The following is a 24,360-nucleotide window of genomic DNA, read 5'->3' on the forward strand; positions in this document are numbered from 1 at the left end:
TTAATTCCAGTCGCTCTTTCTCTTTGTTGTGGTAACGCTTCCGATCCTTCGGATCAGTACAATATGTTCAGAGCCATCCGTTGAGCATATCTGCTCGGTCTTGATCACTGACTCAACGGGTGACTGTATTTATGTTTCTTAGGACCACAAACTATTAGATCTTATGTAATAACTTCGTTTCTATGAGAAACGTAGTTGTTCTTCGCAAGGCCGACTCGTAGGCTCGTAGCAGTAACACACAAGAGGCTGTTCTTCGATTTCATGTGCTTCACATCGATTGCGCGTAAAGTCCAAGTTCAGAGCATGAGCTATCAGGGGATCAGCTCGCTGCTCAGAGATTGAGCATTCTCATTTCGAAGCCAATTTCCTTCCTTGCAGCACTAGGAATGGTTGGATCTTGTCAAGAGGATGGACCGTGCCAAGCGCCTCCCAAATGATTTTGTAGTAACCTCTACACCTGCTCAAACGATGAGACACCATGCTAGGCCGACGATCAGATCTAGTTTCTGCGGTCATATTGACGATCAATAGCGGACGATTGTCCTCTGCAAGAAAACCATTTGGGAATCATCACGGCAACAGCACACTGGGAAAATGGCTGTGCCCGATAATGCGCGTTTATCTTCCAGGCTACGAACCAAAGGGCACTGGCAAAGATGGCTCACAATAGGCTCGCTTGCTCTGAGTCTAAGCCAAAGATTGGTCATGCGACAGACCGCAAATGTTAGGGTAACCGGTACTAAGATTACACTGGGTCTATAGTGGAATCGTTACACCTTTCATGCGAGTCAGAACTTAGAGAGAGAGAGAGAGAGAGAGAGAGAGAGAGAGAGAGAGAGGTGTATGATGACTACATGCACGTTTGGCTGAACATTCTGCAGATCAACATGTAAATCTGAAACTCCAGATTTATTATAGTAAGCGTACGAGACTATATTATGTGGAGATGACTCGATAAGGGGCAATGCAGAACAAATTACACACCAAGGGCCGTCAGAATGAGTGTCGAGGTTTTGCCTCGATCACACAATAAGGGTGCCGGTGATTTTAGTTTTGAGGAATTCCAATATATTCTGCGAATCTCAATTAAATTCTTCACTATGGATATGTCGATCTTTCATTAGGTCAAAAAACAAACAGGATCTATGAATCGAATTATTAAGTTCTTTGATCAAACATTAAGCCTTCTCGTTATTGCTGAACTTTCTTAATACAAGTTAACAACCAGGTCCCACAATTTTAAGGCAAGTACATTTCTTCCTATCAAATAAGAAGCTACAGCGAAAGAACAAAGATTAATATCACGAAAAATCTCAAATCAGTATATTTGTGATAAATTTATCAAAAATTATTTTTTTTATCACAAAAAACTCCAAATTGATATACCTGTGATAAATTTACCCTAAATTGATATACCTGTGACAAATTTACCCTCCGTTAATTTTCGTTAAATTTAATTGTCAAATTGCTGATTTGGTAACGTGATAGTTGACGAATATACTAGTATAGGGTTTTGACCCTCTGTTTATCACATGTTTATCAATTTGAAATTTTTTATGATATTAAATCAATTTAACGAGGGATAAATTTGTTACATGTGTACCAGTTTGAGGTATTTCGCGGTCAAACCAATTAATTTAAGGTAAATTTATCACGGATATACCAGTTTAAGGTTTTTGGTGGTCAAAAAATAGTTTATGGTAAATTTATCACAGATGTACCAGTTTGGATATTTTGTGATAAAAAAAATAATTTAGAATAAATTTGTTACAAGTCGCGAAATAAATTTATCACAGGTGTATCGGTTTCAGTTTAGAGTTTTTCATATTAACCCAAAAAACAAGGGCTTGAGTTGATTTCTTTAAAAAGCGAAAAGAAATTACAAAAAGGTAAAACAAGGAGGAGAAATGGCGTCGCCCGGACTCGAACCGGAGACCTTCAGTGTGTTAGACTGACGTGATAACCAACTACACCACGACACCTTTGTGTTCGGTCGTTCAAATTAAAATCTATTAATCTCGTAATAGTTGACTTCGGTCCTCTTATAAATTCCTTTTCCCTTTTCGCTCGAAACCCTCCGTCCTCCCCGACTGAAACTGCGCCACTCTCTCTCTCCTCGTCTCGTCTCTGAGAACTATCTGTCTGTCCCCTAGGGTTTCCATCTCGATCCGAATCCGAGAAACTATGTCAAGCGCTCTCGACATGTCTCTCGATGACATCATCAAGAGCAACAAAAAGTCCGGATCCGGCAACACCAGAGGTCGCGGCCGCGGTTCTGGACCCGGCCCGACCCGCCGCCCTCCGAACCGTGCCGCCAACCGCGTGAACCCTTACGCCGCCGCGAAGGTCAGCTCACGGTTTCCGATCCGCCCCTACTGTTTTGAAACTCGCAATTTCTGTGTGACGAATCGGTCGTTGATTCGATCCTGTCAGAGCTTCGTTGCCTCGTTGAAATATTGAGGGCGTGTTTGGTTGTTTTTTCCTGAAAATTTTGGGGTTTAGGCGCCGGAGACGACGTGGCAGCACGATATGTTCACCGATCAGGGCCTAGCGTTTCAGGCGCAAGCCGGTCGAGCCTCCGCCATAGAGACTGGAACGAAGCTCTATATATCTAACCTGGATTATGGCGTCTCGAACGAAGATGTCAAGGTAACGGATTTCAATTTCTGTTTTCCTGCTACTTTTAGCTGAAACCGTTTGTTGTCTCGTAGTTTATGGCTGTTCTCTGTCAAGGTTTTCGCAAATCTGGGAAATTATGTCGTTTGGTAGTTGAAATTTTGTGGATCTAGTGTTATGGTTGAATGCATAGATTTTTCACCCTAATTCTGACGCTTAGTGCTTGGATTTGGTACGAGAGATATGTAGTTTGTCATCTGGCTCTATTTAATCGAGGTATATTGCTGGTGTTTATTGATTCAACCAGGGTGAGCATGCTTCGTTGCTAAAGAACTATGATTTAATCAGTGTAGTAGATATGATGTGGCGGTCCATGTATGTTGTTAGTTCTCTCATGGGAAGAATGTTCTTGTTGTGGCTTGCCGTTGTGTTATTATTACATTCATTTCTGCTGGTCAGTTTATCATGTGGTGTTTAACTGAGCTGAAAAAACTCAACCCAAATTAGCAATCTAATTCTTATTTTCCTTTCTTGCTTGCATGCTTTACTCCGATGGAACTTTTTAAAAAGTTTGAAGTGTTAAGTGTCTGTGTCTAACTTCTAGTGCCTAGCAGTTATGAAGCTTGCATTTTAGTCTGTGGGACAACCTCTTTCTCTCCTCTGTCATTTTCCTTATTATATTACATAGCTTAAACTGCAGTTAAGACCATTTATGTGCTCTTTGGTGAGCAATTCCGGGAATTTTGTGGTATACGTTAATTATTGTCCTTCTCTGTTTGGATTTTCTCGTGCAGGAACTATTTTCTGAGGTCGGTGACCTGAAACGCCATACGATACATTACGATAGGAGTGGAAGATCCAAGGTATTGTTATCGAGCTGTTGCCTGACCGTTGCCATGTTAAAAAATATTTCTCACGGTGTATTCTAAGCAAGCCTTTTCCTCCTTCAGGGAACGGCAGAAGTTGTCTTTTCACGCCGTACGGATGCCTTGGCAGCTGTTAAGAGATACAACAATGTTCAGCTTGATGGGAAGCCAATGAAAATAGAGATCGTGGGAACAAACATCGCCACTCCAGCTGCTGCTACTGTTGTTTCAAACGTTGCTTTCGGAAACCTGAATGGATTTCCAAGAGGGTATGTGCTATAATATTTTGACTTGCCCTTTGAACAGATAGTTTGCTGTGCTGTCTAAGCCAAGGGCAGGTAGAACAATTCTCAGATTGTCATACCTCATATCGTCCTATGAAGCTTGCATGAGATATAAAGAGAGAGCAAAATATTCAAATATGCTCGGGTCCTTGGACTTAGATGTATCACGAATCTGTAAACATAAAACTTGCGTCTTTTGTGCCCATCAATAGGTTTCTTGGTTGCTTCTACGCTTGATATATTTGCTGTTTGGATTTGTTTATTTATAATTTGTTTTATAACCAGCAAAATTGATTAAACTTTGTTTGATTCATTTAAATGTTTCTTACGCGAAAGTGAGATTTGGTTACTTCAGTATGCTTGAATGCTACCTGGCTACCCACGAATTAAAAAGAAATCAAAAAGTGTCGAGATATACTTTAAAACCCATCAGTTCTAGTTCTTTTTATTGCATTTTCTTTTGCTTGTAAGTTAATTAAGTAACGTCAATAAGTATCAGCTAGTTAAAACCAAGAGCAGATACATACTTATTTCCAGATGAAATGTTTTTAAAAGACAGAGAGAAGTCTTGGATGAACGTTGATTATTCATTCAGTGTAAAGCTTCTCTGCAGTAATACGGAAATTAAAGATAATCAAGCCATAGCTATCTAAATGTTGTTTTTCATATAAGTAGTGCTTTATCTTTCGGAAATAGGCAGGAAAGTTTATTTGAATGTAATGGAATGCACCTTGGAATAATAGAAAATCATTTTCCCAAGATTCATTAGTTGGACTGAATTGACGAGTCTTATTGTGCCCAATGAAAATTCCTGTTTTAGAAGTCAATTGATCCTATAACTGAGCTAGCAAACCTAGATGTTTCTGAGATTCAGATAATTAGTAGAGAGCATAGGCTTGTTTTTCTTAACCTTTGAGAGATGAAGCTGAGCGCCTTGACTATTTGATTGAATTAATATCTGTTGTTCTTAATTATATTTATTAGGGGAACGAACTAGTTTTCTTTTCCTCGCACTTCAAATATCTCGTTCTTTTCGTTCTTTTTAGGATTGATGATTAGTCATGGAATTGGGGAAAAGGGTAATGATAAGATTTGATGGTTTGAAAACAATATTCTTCTTCTTCTTACTCCGTCCCCTTCTTCTCCTTTTTATTATTGAACTTCTTTGCATTCAATTTTTGTTTTATGCATTTTTTCAATTTTGGTGAATTTTTTGGTTATACATTTAGAAACAAATTTTAGCGATTCTCTGACCTTTGAGAAATCTTTTTATTCCATTGTCATTTTTTGAAAGGTTCTCGAACATTTTTTTCCATGTTTATGGTGATGGTAAATGTCGATGTTTTAAGGTATTTTCTCTCTTGTGGGTCAGTGTTGGATGAGAGGAATTTGGCTTGCCTCTCTTGCAATGCATAGTACTTCCTAATTTCAGGTCTTCTGATGTGTTGTGTGACTGATCATTGTTTGTGATGCTGATTCAATTTCCTTGATAACATCACTTTTGCATGGATAACGGAAAGTATGGATTGGATGTTGTACTTACGGCACGTTGTCGGAGTCCTCTGTTACGTTACAGCGCATTTGGTTCTTGTTTGCAAACTATGTACTTGTGAATGCTTATTGAACTTGCCCGTGCCTATAAGTTATAACAAGTCAGATTTTGTCTACTGTTTCTTGTCAAGTCATGTTGCTCATAGTGTGTTCCTCATAATGTATGTAATCAGTGGACAAGCTAGGGGAGGTGCTATTGGACGACCACGTGGTGGTGCCAGCGGCGGTGGCCGTAGACCTGCTGCAAGGGGTCGTGGACGGGGAAGAGGTCGTGGCGAGAAAGTATCAGCTGAAGATCTTGACGCTGATTTAGAGAAGTACCATTCAGAAGCGATGGAGACAAATTGAGTGCCATTCTACTTATCCGGTGTCTTTTATGTTCTCAGTGATATGTCTGTGATGATGCGACCACTTTGCCTATTAAGCGTGTCTAGAGGAGGATAAAGTGAATTCTTGAATCTTCGTTTGTGGAGTTTGGGATTTTATTCTGTGACTTGGAGACATAAGTTATGAGGGTTAATGGACAGCTTCAGTATGTAATCTGCAATTATTCGCTTTGGTTCCTTCAGCTTCTTTAGTGTGACCAATGCCGTTCTCCCTAAACCGCATTCATATGTCGCTCTTGCCCGAGCATATGGAAAGGAGCTTGCTGTGAGATGCGGAGTCAGTAAACTTGCATGAAAATCAACTGCAGCTGCCGTATTTCTTAGCTACTGCATCACATTAAGAGCTGGACATTAAAGGTAGGTTTCACTGTGACTTTGTTTTTTACCCCAGTTTAGGTGTCTAGATTTTTAGGATGAGAAATGTTGTCCTGCTTATTTCTTTATATGCCTTTCAGGGAGAAATTTGTTGTGGTAGTCTTTTCTGTATTAAAGGTTGTGCTCTTGGATTTGGTTGACCGTTAATTATATTGAATCTTGGGGTACTTTTCAAATTGGAATTGTCAATTATTAGTTGTCTTTCTCAACTGTAATTGATTGGCACCGGGCAGCTTGGTGATTGGAGGATACTGCTTTATATTGTAATATTTGTTTTTGTGGTTCGTCGAAAGTTGGTTGATGACTGATTTTCAGAAGTTGTGTTTGCTAGAGGTTTCATTTGCCTAGGTGCATAGTGCCTCCCTTTGAGGATCTTAAATGGTTTTACATTGTGTTCTACTGTCAAAGTTATGTCATGGTTATCTGGCTTGCACTTCTCTCTGAGGATAGTGACTTGTAACTTACGGTAGCTTGCTCTCTGTCTTCTTCTTCCAATTATTGCCAAATCTAGCTGGTGAAATAGAGCGAGTTGGTCATATCCTGTTGGCGTTTAAGGCATGGAGTTAAAAGGTTTTTCCCTTCATGAGGCAGGAGATTGTTCATGCGTTCTCTCCATTGACCTGGTTGAATGGTCACCTGATAGTTCTCCAGTGCACTACCTTGTGGTTTACTGCATGAGTACTCGACGAACATAATTGCCGTGTTATCCGAAATGGGCAGATAAGTTTCTAACCTGGCAGCGCAGAAAGGTCCTGGTCATCTGTAGCCTGAATTTTGACCAGGGGCCTCAGATTTTCTGGTGGATGGATCAGTTCGTTTGCCAGTGTCGACCCATTGATCTTGAGGTACAAAGGAATTCCCCGTTGTTCCAAGGCACCTCAAGACTGGTTAGTGCACTGATAGTGTTTTGACACAATCCGGGAATATGCTGATCTGTTGCTAGCATCTTTTCCTCGTCCACAGATCTTGCTGCGAAGCTGGATGTTTTAAAGCTTTCACGTAAGTCTTCTTGCAGTTCTCTTGATGACGACTTGCTGCAGGAATATGCCTAACGAGGATCTATGTGCAACAATTCTATCCGCACATTGTTTTTCCTCGTCCTCTCATTTTCCCATTGCTGTTTCGGCGGGAGGTCAATGGAAGGGCAAAAAAGAGCGAACTTAATAGAAATCTGTGATAATTAGCTGGGTCTCTACCTTTTGAGTGGGGGTATCTACAGTTGATATTGTGTTTACTTATTCCCTCTGCATTACTTGGACTCGAAGAAAGGCGGAAGGGCCTGTGCGTTGTATATCATGCGCAATATCTGAATGGGTAACTCAAAACTGTGTGAGGTTAGGATGCTGACTAGTGATGATGCGGCATGCATTTATTGTGAATATATATTTTTTTTTTGCCTCAATTTCTGTCTCCCTCGAAACTCCCCTTGAAAATCCAATCCGATTAATATACTTTTGGATGAAGACCTCTTAAATTGAATGGCTGTGAATAAAGATGCAAAGTGTAAAACATGGGACCTCGGTGCGGACGATGACAGCCTAGAGGTGGGAGTAGGTCGGACTTGGAAGGCTAATGTCGGAAAGCACGGACGCACATCAGGAATGTTCCTGACTGGATGTACCGTTGACGCTGCTGCCAGATGCATGTCTTTAGCTTTGTTGCTATTCGTCAGCAATGTCTCTGCCGTCTGTCCATGCGGGAATAGGTACCGCTGTGAGACGAGCATTGGCTCTGCTTCTGCAGGGTTGGCGCTCTTGCCTAGCTTCTAATGGGGTTGCTGCCTGAGTGCAGACGGGTAGCGGCATTGACTATGTTCTGCAGTTTACGCTGCTAAACGTGAACTTCTATTTGAACCATTGCTAGTCTGCGGCATTGCGCTGCTGCCTGCATGCAGCAGCTTAACATATCTGGGAATTGATGAAGGCAAACAGTAGGATGCATATTTTTCTTTCTTGGATAAACCAGCTAGCACCTGAAGATGACTACTATAAACTGTCTAATGGAAAGAAATTTAAACATTTTATCATCGTACCAGGTTTTAGGCCGCCGGCCATGTACGTATTTAAAAGTGTTATATCATCTCTTACATTTAGATTAGGTCGTGTTGGTGCCTTAACTCATGAACCGGGCAGCCTATAATCAGCTGTCCTCATCTCCAGTTAGCCCGTCGTCTTTCTTATGCTCCGGGTTAGCCATCTCTCTTTTGGCTCAGGAAAACTGAAACTTTCTGGTGTATGACCCGCTCTATATTCAAATGATTTTATCTCAGCGTTTCTTCCAATTACGACCGAAAAAAAATGAGGGGCGAAAAAAGCAGCAGCTCCAGCACCTTGCTCAATTTTCCAGAAACGGAACAGGTCCACGTAACAGCTAAGACATACCTTCTATGAAGCAAATGCACTTTTTTGGTGTATGACACTCGTGATGATGGACACTCACACCAACAACTCATTCAGATGGTCCACGTAACAGCTAAGACATACCTTCTAGGAAGCAAATGCACTTTTTTGGTGTATGACACTCGTGATGATGGACACTCACACCAACAACTCATTCAGATGGAGAGGTTACAATAGGAAAAGGCCAGCAAATGCACAACACTTTTCAAATAAACCTAAAGCACAATGTCACAATTTAAGCCATCTTCGGCCTCTTCATCCTTTCCCAGCTAGAAAATACAAACCCCAGGAAAGCATACAAAAGCGCCTTAATGCACGAGACTACAAAGTGCCAACATGAAGACGGCCAGTACCATGGATATAGCAACCGGAAAAATAGACTTATGAGATGTCGAGGATACCGCCCCACCTGTTAAAAGACATCGTGGCAAATGTTAGAACTCATCTATAACAAAACCCAGAGAGAGAACCTGAAATTCTGTCTTCCCTGCCCGCATACAGTTCTTTATGCAATCAAATATCTTATCAAATTGTTAATCTTAAAACTACAAGAACAACTTAAAAAGTGACTAAGCCATCTGAAGATTGGCCGTGTACTGAAATCTTTCAAAAGCAAGTACTTCTTTTTTGGTCGATGTCAAAAGCAAATACTGAGAAAGCAGACTTCAAGAACAAAACTTATTGCTACTCTGGTACCTAATAGAGGTTTCTGGCAAGACGCATATTGGCTTAAGTTTTCAGTGTTTGCTTTTTAGTAGACCCAGAGGAATCCAACTATATAGAAAATTCATGGTTTGGCAAAACTAATACTATGGAATGGAGCTTTTAATCGGATAAACTATAATGCTTACTGGAAAAAGCAGATCTAGCGCATCCCAAGCGGCATGGCGAACAACTCTTGTGGGATACATTGGACCTCCAGGAGAGGTGAAGCTATACAAACAAGCTTTCAACCTTGTACTAGTAGCCATTCGCAGTTCCATGCCTGCATAAGTTATATTATAAAACATCGGTAAACCAACCAAAGATTAACTCCGACCAAAAAAAAAAAAAAACCAAATATAACAAGTACACAGGATTAGTAGTGAAAGTAGCATTACCCTGAAGATACTTGAGTTGTGAAAGATAATGGATAAGCACAGGCTCCACCTTCAATTTCTGAAGCTGATCAAAGTAGAAAGTAGAAACACTTTACTCCAATGGAAAAGCATTAAAGGCAATACAGGCTAGAAAATTTCTTCTTAGGCTACAATGCAAAATTATACCTGGTCTGCAAGTTCAATGACAAATATATCTGCTGGACCACCAACCAGGAAAGCATTTGGAAAAGAAGGGCAATGCTTCAAGAAGCTTTCAAGTTTATCAGCTGCATGGACAATATATGGAGAATAACTAACACAAATGAACAGTATATAAGCTACTGCATAATAATTGCAAGAATCAGATTTGCTAAAAAGCAAGCCTACCTGAGTCATAGAAGAACATGAATCTTGAAAGTAACAGATACAGCTCTCGCTGGGCCTGAAATAGCACGAAGAGGCTACCTTATTAAAGTAAAGCCTTGGTGGAGAAAACGAAACCTATCATGAGGATGCTACTTTAGTGTCACTGTGAAGTACTGTCTAATAACATACAGAGAGTATTCATGCAGTGGTTCCTCACCTGCACAGGAATTTTATTGAGCCGTGTTGGCTCCAATACAACTTCTCCAAGTAGATACTGCACATCCAACCAAAAAAGACAACCATCAAATAGTTGCCAATCAAAACACCAGCTTTACACTGAACTTCAATGGATTACACTGGTTGAATGAGACATATTACTGAGGAAATTGATTCTTACACAAAAGAGGGTCTGAAACCGCCTGGTATTCGTCTGGATATCAATCCTGTGGAAAGGCCAATTACATCACCAAGACAAAGCCTTGTGTTTCTTAATCTAATTAGTAGGTCTCCTACCAGCCACCACCAAACGATTACAGACATTGCCACTAGCTGAAATAAAGAAAACTTAAACTTGCTATTATGGCGTTGCAACTCTCTCTCACATAAATCTCTTACTAGGCACCAATCCAAAGATAAAATGGCAAATCTTGAAAATAGTCCATTACAAACATTGGAAGAACTCATCAAAAGGATGTAGAAATTCAACGCTAAAAAAGGTTTCAATGATTTTTTTTTTTTGGCTAACCATGTAAAAACAAACAACTAGGGTTATAAACTACGCATAACTCGTTCTGATTCGACAAGTCAATTTATGATTTACAATTACAGTGGCATCCCACCTATGTAGAGCGCTAAACCCAATATCCACTCAATACTAACTGGCAAGTAATTGCTGTTTTTCATACCAGAAAACATTTGTAGCACCTTGAACAAGAGCTGATGAGTAACGCAGTAGCACCTCCGGATTTTCGACTTGAACTTCAAAAAGCTACATAAATTAAAGGTAAAATTACACTTCAAAAAGATCTTTCACAAGATCAGGCAAAAGATGATTTAATAAATTCAATACATTTCATGTAATCAAGGAGACTTCTCAGAAAATCTCAGAAAAACTCATGGATGTTGCTTCATAGACTAATATAAAAACACATAGAGAAAGCGTTCCTGTGAAACTACTTAGCCCGGGTTATTCTCAAAATGGCATCATCTGTAGCCTAGCTTTTATCAGGAACCAGAAAAACATCTGAGTGAGTAGCGGAAAGCTGAAAATTAATAACCATGACACTGCGTAAAAATTGAAAGGGTGGCATAGTTTTCTTAAGATCCTTGTGTCTATGGAGAGAATTGATGGAAACGAATGCCCTCAAACACCACCTATTTTTCTTCAAGTCCTCTACCACCTCCAAGATGTACAAACCCCCATTCCCATGCAATCTCATTATAGTCAAGGTTTAACAATAGAAGAAAAGCTGACTAATGTAGCACACCCTTTGAAAAAGCTTTTGCCAATAATTATGCATGCGAATATTAAACCCTTTTCCCACTGAGCACGGCATCGTAAAGAAATATAATAGCACAATTAAAGGAAGGGAGCAACTTAAAGCATGAGTAATGCTTCATCAAAACTCTCACTGTAGGGAACTGGTTTGTGAGAAATATGCTTTGAAGCAAACAAGACAGTATGCTAACATATGCATAGAAAACCGAGAGCAGGTACTAGTACTAATATTTAGGATTGATGAATTTAAGTTTCACCAAAGGGAAGATGAGTCGTAAAACACAAGCATCATTCTTTCTTCGAATATTTAATCTATTCAGCTTGCTCTCCTATCCGATCGAAATTACAAGAACATAAGACTTCAAGGAGATAGTAAAAGAGCAGAGGACAAGATCTCATACCCATTTGTGGAACAAAAGGGTGAAAATATGAGATGCAAATGACTGACTCCAGAGCTGCACAATCAAATCAAGAATTGGTTTTCCACTCTCTGGCGAGAGAACGTAGTAATCGGCAAGGATGTCAAAGTAGCATAATTGACCATGTACGCCACCATCAGCAGGCAATATCGAATCTTCTTCCCTGCTGAGAATTATATCTGTTTTCAATATCAATTAAGGAAAATGAGAAGCTAGGACATCCGTATGCCAGAAACAGGAATGTTAGAACTTGAGCTGCCAAAACACGCATTAAGGATCAAGACCCATTCACATAATGTTTAGTTATGAGCACATAACCCGTCAATGTTCGATAACATGCATTGCGTGTTCTATGTTCTAACAAACTGCTCCCAGAAACAAAGTTATAATGAATTCATGCCGCATGAATTCATAATCACTGACTTTTCCTGAGGCAAACTTGTCACTGGTCGCACTGTATTTCTGATGATATCATCATTTATTTTGATCCTTACATCGTCATATCAGGATTGTATTGGACTATGCATCCCCGAGAATGACAGGTTGGGCATTGACAAAATCTTCAGACAGGTTTTGGCAAATTGAATCTAAGCGAGAAGACACCGAAACCTATGATTATCACCGAATAGCGACAATGATAGTTGTAGGCTCCAATTTTGACCTTCCCTGTCGGATGTTTAAGTTGAACATGAAACCAGACTCAAATTCTCATTTGAGTGCAGCTCACCTTTTGCTCTGTCGTCAACCTCCAATGCTATGTCGGCAAACAGCTCTCGCAACAAGTTGCGCCTCTGTGGTGCGGATGCTAGAGCCTGGAGAGCAGTGTAAAAACATTAATCTCCAAGGCAAAAACTAAGAAAACGGAAACAACAATCAAAACCTAGAATTAGCAACTCAAAGCACAACAAAGAACTTGTAGACTCCAGAGTCAAACCACAGCTTAGATGTCAGATCAACTAATATATCGCCGCATTAAGCGAATTCTCAGACTTCAGCGAAATCGCGATCGTATAGCATCGGCGCCACCGAAAAGGAAAGCTAATCCAACGAACAAAAAACCCAACTATTTTTAGGCGAATCTCAGATGCAGAATCCCCGCACAAATTAAGTGATCGGTCTGATTCGAGGAGGCCAGATCAAAAGGGAGAACGAACCCGCTGAAGCTTCTTTTCGATCTCCAGAGACAGAGCGCTTAGATAAGCGGAGCTGCGAGGCGTCGTAGAAGCAACTTTCGACATTTTCCCCCCGACGGCGACACCGCCAATTTCATAGCAAATGAAGTCGCAACGCGAGGCTCCGAATCCGTAACCCTAGGAACGCTCTCTACTCAAGGACGAAGAAACCGAGCCCGAAGCTCCGGTTTCACGCTGCCCCCCCCGCAACGGTGACAACAAGAATCTGGGGATCACCGGGCGAGCGTGTCGATCTTCAGCACTAAACTTATAGAAAAGGCGACGCGAAGTAACGGACTGATCGAAGGATGGTAACGGAGAAGAGGGCGGAAAGAAATGGCGTACGGGGTAAGCAACGGGGAAGGAGGGGGAGCAACAAGTAGAAAAGGCTCGATGGCGATTTGGCGATGGCGTGGAGGGCTGGCGTGAAATGCGTGCTGCTGACACTTGTCCACGTGTTCCTCATTCTCAGATTGGATTGAATTGAATTGTATTGAAAATCATTTGATTTGTTTAACCATAACCACGGTCTACGGTCTCTGACATAATAAACGGAACTTTGCGGTGACGCGACATCTAATCAACATACGAAAATATTTTCACTCCACGTTATCACGCGTTTGCTTTGTCCGAACTCTAAAGCGTTAAATTTAAAAGTATTTTTCTCCCAATTTAGAAGTTGATGATAAGAAAGGTAAGTTTTAAATCATCTTCAAATAACTATCGTGGGATAGAATTATATAATAGAGTCCCACGCCTAGTGTAAATCATCGAAATTTCGATTCTTTCGTCATCAACCTATGCTTCGCATAATGTTTTGAAATGTTCCTAATTGTTTTTATATTACATATGATTATTTGATTGTTGGATGACACCCCTTCAATTGATCCGCCTTTTTGTTCTACGGTCGTCAGTGGACAGGAGGAGCCTTGTCCGTATCTACTCCATTAACCGATTGGGTAGAGGTCAATCATATATGACATGTTACGCTTCGCTTCCGCTAGCCGATCAGTAGTGTAATTTTTTCATTTGGAAGTGTTCGGCTACACTGGCCTAAATGAATCAACAAAATAATAAAGTGGCACATGGACAATTTGACGGGCTCATTGGTTTGAATTTTTTGAATGTGGTAAGGGAATATAAGATTCGGTGAAATTAAGGTGTTATGAGAACTCATAAAACTTTGATCATGCCTCTCGATTCTAGAGAATAAAAGGCATCAGGCAATGCCATAATTATCATGAAAGTAGAAAAATTATCCGAAAAATCCTAAACTTATCATACTTTTATCAATTCAGTCCTAAATCTTTCCACACTTTGCTAATTAAGTTCATCCGCTTAATTTTGACCAAAAATTTCTGGTGAACAAATGACTGTAACATGAAAAAATTTTCACAAATTTTTAAAGAATCTTTTCCTTTGTTTCCTTTATTTCTATTTTCCTTTTTTTTTGTCCTTTTCTTCTTTTTATTTTTTCCTCTAACAGCCATCCTCAAGCCGTGCCATGTAATTTGGGATCCGGATCCTCTAACATTGCCGGGGGTGACATTGATCAAATCGGGTCGTCCAAATCACAATGGACGACCTGATTTGATTTATGTTACCTCTTCAAAATTTTTAAAAATTTCCGTCCAAAATTTTCTCCCCCTTTTTAAGAGGTGATATAGATCAAATCAAGCTGTCCATTTCGATTTGGACGGCCAGATTTAATCAACATCATCCCTAATATTGAATTGGCAATGTTAGGAGATCTATTTTCTGTAATTTGTAATTTGTGCAATTGACTTTGCTACTCACAGAAGACGTGAATGTGCTGAGTTGAGACGACCACATGCGTTGCAAAAGAGTGCTGCTTTCTGCAAAATCAACCTCCACATGCTTTAGCCATCAAGAAAGTGATTAGCACTTGGCCAGAAGCACATGGACTGCCCGAGGATTTCCTGATGCATCTGATATTCGCGGCGTCTAGCTCCTGCAGACTCCGATCACGCGAGGGAACAGAGAAATCCAACACAAAAAGGAACAATTGCAGAAAGAACAAACTTCTTCACATTGAGCAGCTGATGCCAGTCCCAACAACTTCCCAAGTAAATCAGCGTAAAAATCATACCGATTCATGTTGTAGCCCAATGAAAGATTTGAGAAACTTGCGTATCGTAATTAAATCAGTGCAACAAACCCTTAAGAAATGGAAAAGAGGGAAGAAAAAAGTAACTGTAACAAAGATGCAGCTTCTTTTCTGGCATGTGCATGTGGTTAGCACTCGACACACTCGTTATACATAGCATCTCTACCAGTCATCTGATTGCATGTAAAAAGAAGAGACTACAGCCAGTGCACTTTGAAACCAAATGACTATAACAATTCCCACCGATCCATCTTATCAAAGAATTTGTAATTTAACAACTCAAAAAGCGGTATAAAAGAAGCTATTAGTCTAAAGACTATGACCAATTTTTCAGGCCAACCCGAAGTTAAGAGAGGGTTAATCTATCAGCTACAGCAGACCCAACTGCGAATTGTTTTTCTGTCCACCTTACCGGTTATGAGGAATGCAATCAGGGTCAATCTTATTTTTTCTGCCTACACCTCGATACTTCTCTTTTTTCCCCTATACAGCTTGTTGGTTCCGGGAATTGCAATCTAGCTGGTGCACTTCATTGCTTTACGGGACAAGTACGCTATGACTAGCCTCAGATGCTATCCAAAGACAAGAAACCAGAAGCTCTTGCCCATTAATGGCATCCTATCTACAATGTCGTAATTGGCATACAAGAATTGGCAGACAGAGGAGGATGGAGCAATAATACAAGTCTGTGCCACAAATTAATACACTGTATAAACAAGTTATACATACTCCATGCTAGAGGGCAAATTGGGGCGACTACCCCAACGGAAAGACTTAGGGTCCAGATGCAGAGGTCAGTGATATTATCACCAGCCCATCAACGTTCTCCTAGCTCTATCCACAATCCGATTTTTAGCCGCTGCGCTTGTGAACTGGAATTCACTACTCGCTTCCAAGAGAAATCTGTATACTTCCCATTCTCGATCTGATGCAAAATGCCTTCCAATTTCAGCCTGACAAGGAGAACTGTCAACTCTACAGTCTGAGCAATCTAGAGAAGTGGTTTTACAATGCCAGAGGCACAAATAAAATTGTTGTAAGTTGAATATCAAGCATCACAAGAACAAACCTAGTACTTGAGAATATTCCAGATAGACTTGACTGTATTTATTCACCAGTTATTTATATATTTGTCCTCCTTGATAGAAGGATTCCAGTTGTCTTTTACTAGCAATAAACTTTACAGCAAAAACAATCATAGAAGTACTCGTATGCTCATGAACCATTCAGATATTGCTTTTTGGGCTGTTGTGCTTACCGAGAAAATACAGATGCCCAACATTTTTAGTGCCAGGGTAACATCATAGAAAACTCGTGGTCTTCCCTTGCCAGATAACTCAACAGGATTAGCTACTATTAACTCAGTGTCCGGCCCACGGCTGGAAATGATAACTCGTAGTGGATGGAGCATCTCCAATTTCAACCTAGAAATAAGTGCACTCTGCTTTTCAGGATCAACAATCTTTTTCCCATCCTTTTGCTGAATAAAAAGGTCTAGATCCCGATGCCCACTGACATTTGGCGAGAATCGACCATAGGCTATCTGTATCAGGGGAGTGTTTAATGCATTAAGTCATTAAGTAATGCAAAAGAGATTAAGTGATGACATCTAGGATGGAATTATAAATCAGTTGACCAATATTATACATGAAGCTGCAATTCTTAGCCATCAGAGGCCTTAACCCAGGGGTAACACGACAAAAAAGAACACACAGGTGATTGTGCTTAGACATTCAAATCGGAACTTTGTGCAACTTGACATCTGTAAGCATGAATACGTTGTTCACTTGATAAGGATTCAGGAAAATCTATGGGCAGACACAAAGCACCAAAGGAATTATCAATCTAGTTAGGCTTGCTTCTCTTGCACCGAAGAAATAGGAATAAAAAATGGATTTGTTCAATAACTGCCCCTAAGGGAACTCTGTAACCTCCGATGCATGGTCTCTCTCGTGTTATGTGCAATCAATAGGTAGAAAATCAAAACATTTTCCTGTAAGTACACTTAACAAGTGCCCGAGGGCCATTTGTTGATGAGGCCTTTTGCAAAATTCCCAAAAATAACCAGCTCAAATACTCCATAATGAAGTGTTTTTCCTGTCTCTCCTTTTGCCTTTCAGAACCAATGACTTCATAAGCTAGGGCAAGCATATTTCTTTCTAGAATTGCTAGGATACAACCAAGTTAGTTAGGTTGACGAAGTCCAGGCTGCATCACAACAACATGACATAAACAATCACAACATTAAGGGCAACAACATATAAAAATTACCAAAATGTACCTGAATATTGCAGTCTTTCAAGGTTCTCATAATGTCATAGAGCAGTCCCTTGCGATCGACAGAGTGGATCTGGAGCAGCGTATGAGCTGGGCTCAGGGAATTGTCTGCAGCGATAGTGGTCTTCTTCAATATTGCGAAGTCTGGACTAAGAGCTTGTGAAGGAGTCTCATTCTTAAGTAGTTCCCATTTAAAAAGTTCTTCAGCGACTGCAGGAGAAAGAGTTGAAATAGCCTGATGGCCCCCATACTCGGGTCCTGCCAACTGGAGTCCACAGCTAATACACGATTCGCCTAAAACTGCATGCAACTGTTCATATGTCTGATCTTGCCGTTTCTTCGTGTGTAGAAGGTCCCTGAAACATAAAAATAAAAACTACTGCATCAACTGACATCGTACCATTGCTAGATAATCTTTTACTGTCGGCTTCATTGAAAAATAATAACAAGAAAGCCACTGCAAGAAACAACCAACCTGTATTAACAGGCTGTATATCTAAATGCATGGAAAATCTGCATTAACTTCCACATTAAATAAATACAATTCAGACAGATGTTCTTACTTGTTATCAGTAATGAAGAAGAGGTCCAGGACTCTCCCATCTGGGGTTGTGGTCACTTTCACCCTTTGAATTGTAAGCTCGAGCTCAGAGAGAACTTGAGTAACATCTGAAACAAACTCAAATTCGTTGGAACACAGTTTCAAGAGACAAATCAAGCAGCAGTCATATATTACATAATATCCAACATTACCATGTAACAGTCCCTTGCGGTCAAGAGAGAGAAACTTCAATAGATAAACTGGAGATGAAGGAGAATGTGCCGGCTGCGGGATAAAGTAAAATTGCACTGGACATGATGGGCATACGGACATCAGACGGTCTTTCAAATTCGACCATTTTACAATGAGTGAACTGGCATGTGGAAGCACCCATAGTACAATGTAGCACCATATTCCATCAGTCGAAACATCTGCAAGCAGAAGTAGCTCTCCCATTTAACAAAACCATATTAATGATTTACTTCGTACAGGATAAGAAAAAAATGCATCATATGCTATGGAAAGAAAGCCGATTACTCAGCCACCAAATTGGTAACCATATATGAGCTAAAAAGCAGGATTTCCTTTGCTTTTCTTTTGAGAAATATCAGTTTGAAGCAGTACTGCTGCTACTCTGACAAAAAATGTAACTAGTCCGGGTTGGAGCTCCTTGTCATATCTTACTACGACATTTCAAGTCAATCAAACGGAACTGAGAATGGCAGAACAAGGACAAAAATGCAAATCACAAGCTACGCCTTCATCGGATTATGAGGAAGCTCTCTGTTAAATTCCTGCATAAAATGTAAAGACAACAGCAGACACGAGCTGCGGCGACCTCGAAAGCAGTAAGAATCGCAGCAGAAAGAATCTCAACAGACGTAAACCAAGCAATTTAGTAAGTAATTCCTAGAACCGAAAGTGAAAATCCCACAAAAAGTGAGAATCGTATATCGTGAAGTTTGTCTACCTCCTTTGGTGATGTAAAGGCCAAATTCGAGAATAGTTCTGCAGATATCGCATCCAAGGCCGGTCTTGTCAGGGCAATTCACGGTGATGACGTAGGGCTCTCCAGTCTTCTTTGGCTTCTCGATTAGAACGGCGTCAGTGCTTGGGACACCCATCACCGGGAACCGGCGATTACCGTACGGAGTCTACTCTCGCCGTCGAACGACGCTCGCAAGTTCCCGGCGAGCTTTCCCGCGATGCAGAGCCAGAAGAGCAATTTTCTCCAGCTTTCGACAGAAATCGAGAGAGAGAGAGACGGGATAAAAAAGTTGTGGGAGGAGGTGAGAGAAGAGAACAAGGTTTTTGTCGGATTAATGGTGGTGGTGGTGGCGGGAGGTGAGTAAATGTTCGCTACATCCGGCTCGACTGAATCCTGTCCAAACGTACCGTTAAATCGGGTGGGCCTCACATGATCTCCCTTTTATTGACCGCTGAAACTGTGTTGAGCTCACATGAATCGGGTGCACCGAAGAATTTTCGTTAGGAGGCTGTTATAAAATCCACGTCAGCAACCGGAGGGCAAGAGGTCCCTACACGTGGCGACATACGGCGGGTTTACGAAACTTGTCCTTTTCTGGCAAGTGGTTTTCCCCAGTCGGTCCGTCGGCGAAAAAATTGTTGGGAAAATATATAATAAAAAAAAGGCTCAAAGTGTCTTCATTCTCTTAAACAAGAATATAAAATAAATATTATTTCAAATAAAAACATGAAATATCCTCATTATGTCAAAAAAGGGCTTGAAGTACATATTATTTCAAATAATGACCTGAAGTGATTATATTAATCTCAAAAAAGGCATGAGTTAATTTAATTAGGGGTATTTTAGTCATTTATTATTTTAACTTATTTTTTCATTTTTCTATTTTTTTAAGATTTTGAAAAAAAAATTAAGAAAAAAAGAAACACATAGGCGGGATAACCGACCTCTCACCTGTGGCCGCCGCCCCACCACCCCCGCCGAGGCGCTAGCGACCCCGACGGCCACAAGCGGGAAGTCAGTCCTCCCGTCTGTGTTTTTTTTTCCTTTTTTATTATTTTAATTTAATTTAACAAAAAAATTATATTAAATTTATAATTTTACAAAAATACCCTTGATTGACCGGTCAGCTTGCCGGCGAGATGAGGCCCTTATTTGAAACAACCATAATTACTTCATGTCTTTTTTTGAGACAATAATGACACTTCAAGCTTTTATTTGAAATAAAATCTACTTTAGACCTTTATTTGAAAAAAATAAGGACACTTGGGCCCTTTTTTTGAATTTTTCCCAAAAATGTTTATGCAAAAGTACATACTGTTCTTGACCAAAAAAAAAAAAAAAAGTGCATCTTGTTCTTTGGGCAGAGACGGAAGGATTTAGCAATAATATTTTCTTGGAAAAATTAGAGAAAAATCATAAAATGGTTTCAGCATTTTTCTCAGCGATGGGGTGTCAAGAGGGGTTTAAGCGCCCAGCCAAATCTCACGGGGTGTCATAATATACCTTATCTTGAAATAGTTGATGTTTATTGAAATATAAACGAAAATATTAAATAAAAATATAACATCGAATCGTTTTTTTTTTTAATGTTTCAAATAAAAGTTTGAAATGACAAACTTAATTTCAAATTAGACTTCAAGCTCGTCGAGTTTTTCAACTAATCAAATCTTTTTCGGCTTTCCAGCATGTATGACTCACGGGACATTTTGCAAACAGTAGCGAGGAGCATATTCTTCCGAACTATTTTTCTTTTTCTTGTTATTTTTCATTTTCTCAAAATGTATATGGTGAGGTTTTATTCAAAATAGTAAAATTCACGGGATGGCAAGCGATCTTAAAAGTGAGATAATGAGATTCGAAAGAATTTAAGTGACGAGTCATAGGTGCTATTTAAGCAGAAACCAACTTTATTATAGACTGTCCGTGAAGAGCAGGTCATTATGTATGGGCCATAGAGCAGAACAAAAATCGAACCTCAGCACCAAAAGCACACGACCGACAGTAACAGTTCACAATCATTGTTGCTTAGGACAAAAGATCCTCGTACTTCCTGAATTTATTTTTCCCTTTCTTTGTACTGCTCCTACAAGGGTTACGAGAATTCTATCTGCCAAACTCTTTGTGGGAGTAAGTAACTACTAATCAAACATCATACTAATGAAGCCGGAAACTTCCGATGGTAAAGCACCTTACTGATAATTGCTCGGCATGTGATTATGCACTGATAATCTAACATTTTTAACGAGAATTAATTGAACATTTGAAAATTACGGTCAATATACATGAACAGGCTGGACCAATTCAACTGCAATTTAACGTCCCTATCGAATTCTCTCCAAAATTTACTATTCTCGAAGGAGAAATTCTTATTTCAGTCTCCAGAAGTTTAATTTTGGGGAGAAAAATAATAACAGGTAAACGTAAAAGTCATGCAGACCACCCCCAGAATTTCGATTAAAAAAAAAAAAGAGACCACCCCCAGAATGAGGCTGTCAGCGAGCCATGCGGAGCAACAGAATGGGCTCGGCCTGTGAAAGCCCACATAGAAGGCCCATTTCAACCGGACCCATTCTCCCTGATCCAACGGCTAATAGCCAAGTAAATCCAACGGCTGCAGGGGGCCACAGTGTAGGGGTATTCTTATTCAGTTTCATCGAGTATAGGTTCATTCACAGAGCAAAGCTGCAGAGAGAGAGAGAGAGAGAGCACATCAACTAGAGGAGAGAGATGAGGAAGTTCGATCCATGGCCGGTCTTCTTCAAGAGAGAATTTAACAGGACTTGGCCGTTCCTTGTCGGCTTCGCTGTGACCGGAGCTATCGTCACCAAGTTCTCTCTCGGCCTTACTGGTATCTTTTCTCCCCGATCTCCTCCAATTCTCTTGTTTCATACTTCTCCTCTGTCCTCATCAATTCGATGATGCTAACTCGATTTTTTCTTTTTCTTTTTGTGTCTTTTCGCAGAGGAAGACGCCAAGAAGTCGCCTTTTGTTCAGCAGCACAAGAGGTAACAGTCGATCTCGACAACCCTAATCACGATTACTGGATTTTGGGTTTTTTTGTGTGCTTTCGACTCCATTGGGATGTAATCTTAGCTAAAACATGCTTAATTATTGCGTTGCTTACTATGATTGGCTCTGCCGTTGGTGTCCATGATATAAGTCATGTCATACCTTGATTTTGGGGTTGGCATTGCTTCTTGAATAAATCGAAATGCAAGGAAGAAGTTCTTATGATCTGCAAGATATGAAATGTATGGAAATGCTTGGTATGTTAATGTCGGTGCATTTACCATTATCAAGAGATGTTATCATATCGTTTGGGCCAAGAAAGGGGGAAAAAGAAAGAAAAGGTTAAACCTAAAGTAATCGCAATTGGTTGTCTGCTGTTGTTAGGTTTAAGTAAATTGCTTTCCGCAGTAAGACGTGAGATTCTCATTATGGAACTTGCTGATTGATCTTGAGACGAGCCAAAAAAATGTAGTTTGACTAGGATAACTTGATGATGTACACATAACGGGTCTCATTTGTGTTCCTATTGATAGCAAAAAAACTGTGTTTGAGGTTTTTGGCTTCCACATTGGCATCTCGTGTTGTGCCATTCTCTTTTACAATGTTAGCAGGTCTCAATAAATCCTCCAAATTGGGTGAAGGTTGGGTTGTATCCTTAAGCATTTTCTACTGTGGCTCCTTCCTTCACATCATGACCCTTGCTGGTGGCTGATTATCAGATGTGTCAGCAGTGCAAACAATTTTTTTGCAATTTTGTTGGTCTATTTTGATAGGGATGACATTAACCTGCTCACTTTCAGTATGATATGACGATCATCTCTCTGAATTACATACCTGAATGGCGCCAATGCATTATCACGAGAACATTCACAATTAACTACTTGAAAATCGAATTTACATGACCTGTCTATCTCAGTGATGATTCATGAGAAGTTACGAAATATAATCTCTTATGGGCTGACTTCTATATGAGGACTTCATTTATCTTACAAAACCTGCCAAGAATTAGATTTCCGAAATGAGTCAGTAGTTATTTAGAATATAATCTGAGACTTCTTATGACCTTATAAGGATTGGGGATGACATCACTACTTTTGATCTTCAAGTAAGAATAGTGAGTGCCATGCCTAGATTGTGATGCATGCAAGAGGTCATTTTGTATATCCCATAATCTTTGATTAAGGGAGTAATTTTTGTTGCTCATTAATTGCTCATATCAATGTTACCGATTGGGTGGCCATAGTGGATGCTTAAGCTGTGAAATACTTCTAAAAAGATATGGCATTGGCTCTGTTTTCAGCTTTATATCTGACCACGGAGCTATTTGCGATAAGGGCTGCTAGTTACATGGTTCTATTGCTGGTCATGACCTGAATCACTGCTTATTTGTCATGAAAAATGTGCGTCATGGTGGTGTGGTTGTGCCATGACTGTTTTGTTTGTCTCGCATAATAATATTAAGTTTATGCATTCCGGAAAATGACATGGAAATAGAAGATTGACATTGCAACGGCATTACACTTCTTCCTGTTGTTTCCTTATAATGATTGTTTGTTAATTTTGCATTTATGGTATTGATCAAATGCCCACATCCTTGTTCCTTTGAGAGGGTAATATGGATGCTGCTTATGCTTTGTAGGTGAATTCTTGGATGGTAATCACGTTGCCCACTTTTCACCTGCGCATTATGGGAGGAGAGATTTGCTTCCTTTGTTTGAATTGATGAAATAACAGGAGAAAGATGTTGGGATTCTCTGTGTTTTTGCTTCTTGTGGATTTTGTGAGTTGCATATACTTTTGAGTGAAGCAATCAAGCATCAAATTTTCGTTGAATGTGCCCCTGTTTTGGGAGTTCTTTTGTCTTATAAACCCTGGAGGATTTGGTTGAGTCCAGACCACTTTGAAGTTCTTATAAGGGTTCTAGGACTTTAAAACAGGAAATTAGAGACTTTAATTTGCCAATAAGAAACACCAATTTCCCTTCTAGTTGCTAATTTTACTGATAGGAAAACTGGGGAGAAGGAACAAGTCCATAGTATAACGATCTTCATGTTAACTTGGTAAAAACAATTCTTGCTGCGCTGACGAAGGTCAGACAGTTTACTCGCTCAAGGAGTGGAAGAATGATTTACAAAGCGATTGCAGCAAAAATTGTGAATGGAGGTCGCTATTGAAGTTGATTCCACGGGTGAGCTCTTCGGGTGATTTTTTATGGACTATTAGGAACCCCCCACGAGTGATGAGGAAAGGATGAAACTGATAAGTGAATAGGAATCATGAATTGTGACTAACTTCTTTTTCGAATAGGCCTAGGCCATATGGTAAGCTAATGCTATTGTCCGTCCAGGATGGCATCATCATTAGCAAGTCATCTGTGGCAAGAAAGTCCGTGATGAGCCAATTCTA

The 24,360-nt window shown here is 40.0% G+C and overlaps 4 protein-coding genes and 1 non-coding gene across 8 annotated transcripts in view; 2 read left to right on the plus strand and 3 right to left on the minus strand.

Moving 5' to 3' along the window:
• Positions 1-5,885, plus strand: part of LOC115745945 (THO complex subunit 4A) — a 28,345-nt gene extending 22,460 nt beyond the window's left edge. Inside the window, exons 2-6 of one of the 2 annotated variants that reach the window (XM_030681589.2) lie at positions 2,120-2,346; positions 2,503-2,649; positions 3,411-3,479; positions 3,567-3,751; positions 5,491-5,885. In XM_030681589.2, the coding sequence (XP_030537449.1) occupies positions 2,185-2,346; positions 2,503-2,649; positions 3,411-3,479; positions 3,567-3,751; positions 5,491-5,665 (738 nt within the window). In that variant the 5' untranslated portion in view covers positions 2,120-2,184 and the 3' untranslated portion in view covers positions 5,666-5,885. Of the gene's footprint in view, positions 1-2,061; positions 2,347-2,502; positions 2,650-3,410; positions 3,480-3,566; positions 3,752-5,490 lie in introns of those variants that run through there. The other variant, XM_030681588.2, reaches the window with a different exon arrangement.
• LOC115745950 (ATP synthase small subunit 6-A, mitochondrial) lies at positions 802-23,787 on the plus strand. Of its 2 annotated transcripts, XM_030681597.2 has the most exons (4): positions 802-839; positions 21,634-21,793; positions 21,908-21,989; positions 22,021-22,508. In XM_030681597.2, the coding sequence occupies exons 2-3, from the start codon at positions 21,673-21,675 to the stop codon at positions 21,952-21,954; spliced, it is 168 nt and encodes a 55-aa protein (XP_030537457.1). In that variant the 5' UTR covers positions 802-839; positions 21,634-21,672; the 3' UTR covers positions 21,955-21,989; positions 22,021-22,508. The 2 variants fall into 2 exon arrangements, 1 of the variants encoding a protein (XP_030537457.1); XR_004015986.2 differs by lacking the exons at positions 802-839; positions 22,021-22,508 and adding an exon at positions 23,594-23,787 and having other exon boundaries at positions 21,695-21,793; positions 21,908-21,950.
• On the minus strand, positions 1,909-1,982 carry TRNAV-AAC. The gene has a single exon. It is a non-coding gene; the product is annotated as a tRNA-Val (tRNA).
• Positions 8,685-13,357, minus strand: LOC115745940. The gene is made up of 11 exons (XM_030681581.2): positions 12,994-13,357; positions 12,567-12,651; positions 11,822-12,018; positions 10,828-10,910; positions 10,320-10,365; positions 10,140-10,196; positions 9,944-9,998; positions 9,743-9,843; positions 9,578-9,641; positions 9,329-9,462; positions 8,685-8,886 (listed from the first exon to the last, which is right to left on the minus strand). The coding sequence occupies exons 1-11, from the start codon at positions 13,075-13,077 to the stop codon at positions 8,713-8,715; spliced, it is 1,080 nt and encodes a 359-aa protein (XP_030537441.1). The 5' UTR covers positions 13,078-13,357; the 3' UTR covers positions 8,685-8,712.
• Positions 15,811-19,215, minus strand: LOC115745939 (ACT domain-containing protein ACR9). Of its 2 annotated transcripts, none has more exons than XM_030681579.2 (6): positions 18,928-19,215; positions 18,170-18,388; positions 17,980-18,085; positions 17,421-17,772; positions 16,398-16,682; positions 15,811-16,092 (listed from the first exon to the last, which is right to left on the minus strand). In XM_030681579.2, exons 1-6 carry the CDS (start codon positions 19,079-19,081, stop codon positions 15,946-15,948), a joined length of 1,263 nt encoding a protein of 420 aa, XP_030537439.1. In that variant the 5' UTR covers positions 19,082-19,215; the 3' UTR covers positions 15,811-15,945. The 2 variants fall into 2 exon arrangements, with proteins under 2 accessions (XP_030537439.1, XP_048136372.1); XM_048280415.1 differs by having other exon boundaries at positions 15,811-16,130.
• Positions 23,788-24,360: the final 573 nt, after the last annotated feature.

This window comes from Rhodamnia argentea, chromosome 6, assembly GCF_020921035.1.
Source record: "Rhodamnia argentea isolate NSW1041297 chromosome 6, ASM2092103v1, whole genome shotgun sequence".
Taxonomy (NCBI): domain Eukaryota; kingdom Viridiplantae; phylum Streptophyta; class Magnoliopsida; order Myrtales; family Myrtaceae; genus Rhodamnia; species Rhodamnia argentea.